This window comes from Mandrillus leucophaeus, unplaced genomic scaffold (genome assembly GCF_000951045.1).
Source record: "Mandrillus leucophaeus isolate KB7577 unplaced genomic scaffold, Mleu.le_1.0 Scaffold104, whole genome shotgun sequence".
NCBI lineage: Eukaryota > Metazoa > Chordata > Mammalia > Primates > Cercopithecidae > Mandrillus > Mandrillus leucophaeus.
This window is the reverse complement of record NW_012098543.1, coordinates 788,033-791,265: the sequence shown is the minus strand read 5'-3', so window position 1 is coordinate 791,265 and position 3,233 is coordinate 788,033. Positions and strand designations below refer to the sequence as shown.

The window sequence follows — 3,233 nt, the reverse complement described above, 5'->3', positions numbered from 1 at the left end:
TTGGAAGGCTGAGGCAGGAGAATTGCTTGAACCTGGGAGGTGGGGGTTGCAGTGAGTTGAGATCACGCCACTGCACTCTAGCCTGAGTGACAGAGTAAGCCTCCATCTCAAAAAAAAAAAAAAAATGGTGGGGGAATGAGTTTGTGGCACGCATCTCCCCCAAATCTACATGAACTCTATCCCGTACATCCCACAGTTCCCATCTCCTCTTATTGTTCAATCCCGGAAGGGAAGGAGAATGAGACTGCGTAAAGGACATCTGGGCCTTTTCCTGCCACCATTAGCCACCCTCCCTCCCACAAGGCGGATAAACAAAGCGAGTCTGAAGGCCACCATGGCTCCCCCAGCTCCCCCCTCCCTATGCAGATCCTAATTCCTTTGTGTTTCCCACACCTCCCTCCGTGCCCCATCATCTCGCCAATGACGTAGGAGAATAAGAGGTTCCAGCCAGCAATGAAAACCACCAGTTGACCCACTGTGACGTAAGTGTAGAGCTAGGCGGAACCGGAGCATGGCACCCGGGCCCCAAACTCCGCATAGCAGAGTCCAGACAACATAGAAGTCAGGGCCACCGCCAAGAAGCAGATGACGATGGCCGGTCCAGCTTTCTCTTTGGCCACTTCTCCAGCTAGGACATACATGCCCGCTCCCAGGGTGCTGCCCACACCCGAGGCCACCAGATCCAGGGTCTTCAGACAACGAGACAAGCGATGCTCAGAGACCCCCTGGCCCAGCTGCAGGGGCCGGCTGCGCATCAGCTTCCCACCAAATTGGCGAATATTCTGCCAGACCATCTGAGATGGAGTTGAGGAGGGCGCTAAGATCTGCAGAGCACACAAGACAGAAGGCCACTCAGACGGAAAGCCGCGAAGAGTATTTGTACCACTTTGGCCCTGGGAATCAGGTTTAGAACCAGCTCCCCTGAACAGTGCAGTTCTGGGAAGAGCAGGTAGTGAAAAACATTCTGGGCAAATCATCCATCTCTGAACCTCGCGGCCTTCAAATGTAGACAGGAACTTTAATACTTTTCAAAGTTACATGGCTGGGCGGGGTGGCTCACGCCTGTAAATCCCAGCACTTTGGGAGCCCGAAGTGGGAGGATTGCTTGAGCCAAGGAGTTCGACACCAGCCTGGGCAACATAGTGAGACCCCCATCTCAAGGAAAAAAAAAACTAAAAGTTACTGGAAGGGTTTCTTCTTTAAAGAGATGCAAACAAAAGCTTCCAGTATGGTGCCGGCACACAAGACATGAGCTGTGTAATTGATATAATTGAAGTTAATTGGCCGGGCGCAGTAGCTCACGCCTGTAATCTCAGCACTTTGGGAGGCTGAGGCGAGTGGATCACTTGAGGTTAGGAGTTTGAGAACAGCCTGACCAACATGGTGAAACTCCGTCTCTACTAAAAATACAAAAATTAGCCAGGCGCAGTGACACACGACTGTAATTCCAGCTACTCAGGAGGCTGAGACAGGAGAATTGCTTGAACCCAGGAGGCGGAGGTTGTGCTGAGCCGAGACCATGCCACCGCACTTCAGCCTGGGTGACAGAGTGAGATTCCGCCTCAAAAAAAGAAAAAAGAAAAAAAGAGAGGAGACAAGGTGAGGGAAGGGAAGGGGAGAAAGAGAGTGAGCGAGAGAGAGAAAGAGAGAAAGAGAGAAAGGAAAGAAAGAAAGAAAGAAAGAAAGAGAGAGAGAGAGAAAGAAAGAAAGAAAGAAAGAAAGAAAGAAAGAAAGAAAGAAAGAAAAAGAAAGAGAAAGAGAAAGAGAGAGAAAAGGAAAGGAAGAAAGAAAGAAAAGCAAGTCACAAGAAGACAAATACTATATGATTCTACTTGCAAGAGGAATCTGGAGTAGTGAAACTCAGAGACACAAAGCTGGCTACCAAGGGCTGGCGGAGAGGGATGGAACAGAGAGATGTTTAATGGACATAGTTTTCAGTTTTGCAACATGAAAAACTTCTGGATTTTGCTGCAAACTTAAAACTGCTCTGAAAACAATAGTTGCAGACTGGGTGCAGCGACTCATGCCAGTAATCCCAGCACTGTGGGAGGCTGAGGTGGGTGGATCGCTTGAGATCAGGAGTTTGATACCAGCCTGAGCAACGTAGTGAGATCCTGTCTCTACAAAAATAAGTAATTTTTTAAATTAGCCGGGTGTGGTGGTGCATGCCTGTAGTTCCAGCGACTGGGGAGGCTGAGGCAAGAGGATTTCTTGAACCAAGGGGGTGGAGGCCGCATTGGGTAGTGATAGCACCACTGCATTCCAGCATAGGCAGTAGGGCAAGGCCTTCTCTCAAAAAATAAACGAACAAAGAAAATACAAAGTCAAAATGGCTAAGCCAGGCACAGTGATGACCCTGTACTCCCAGCTATTCAGGAGCCTGAGGTGGGAGGATGGATAGGGCCCAGGAGTTTGTGGTCAGCTTAGGCAAGACCTTATCTCAAATAAATAAATAAATAAATAAATAAATAAATAAATAAAATAAAATAAAAAATAAAGAAAAAATGGAAAAGGTGGTAAATTTTTTTTTTTTTAGACGGAGTCTCCTCTGTTGCCCAGGCCGGAGTGCAGTAGCACAGTCTCGGGTCACTGCAACCTCCGCGTCCTAGGTTCAAGCAACTCTCCTGCCTCCCGGTTATTTTTATATTATGTGTTTTCTACCACAATTTTTTAAATGCTGCCGATAATACAGCCGGCCTCAGAGAATTTCTGGGTGGTCGTACAGAAATCACCGATGGAAGGCTGAAATCACTCTCGCATCCCGCAGAGCCCCTGCGTAAGGCTGAACCCAGGAAACGGGTCTCAAGTCTCTGGACACGCATGCAAGCCCAGCGCAATCCCTGCTCATATCCACAGCTCCAAGCTCCTTGGATTCTCATCTGAAAAGTGGGTGTCTCCGCAGTCCGCCCAGGGGGCCAGGCTGATGCAACAGCGCGCGCGCATTGCAGAGGCCTCCTTCCGGGACCCCGAACCGTACGGCCCGCGGTCGACAGAGGAGGGGGACACCCAAGACTTTTACCAGACTACTTGCGACGACCGAGGAGCCCTGGATCCGAGGCAACGAGGCTCACTGCAAGCAGACGTGAGCTGGAGCTGCGGGATCTTTAAAATGGCAGCGGGAAACGCTGAGACCCTATGAAGTCCTGCGCCGGCAGGGTGGGACTGACAGGGCCGGCCGGGTGGGCGTATCTGTAGTGATGCAATCAGGCGTTACTTTTTTTTTTTTTTTTTTT

At 49.8% G+C, this 3,233-nt stretch overlaps 1 protein-coding gene across 1 annotated transcript in view; it reads right to left on the bottom strand.

Annotated features, from left to right (window-relative positions):
- The window catches only part of LOC105539698 (cationic amino acid transporter 3-like), a 22,930-nt gene extending 20,108 nt beyond the window's left edge, over positions 1-2,822 (bottom strand). The window contains exons 1-3 of the mRNA XM_011980110.1: positions 2,724-2,822; positions 573-824; positions 394-494 (exon numbers count right to left, since the gene is read on the bottom strand). Of these exons, the coding sequence (XP_011835500.1) occupies positions 394-494; positions 573-824; positions 2,724-2,822 (452 nt within the window). The remainder of the gene's footprint in view (positions 1-393; positions 495-572; positions 825-2,723) is intronic.
- Between the last annotated feature and the right edge of the window lie 411 nt (positions 2,823-3,233).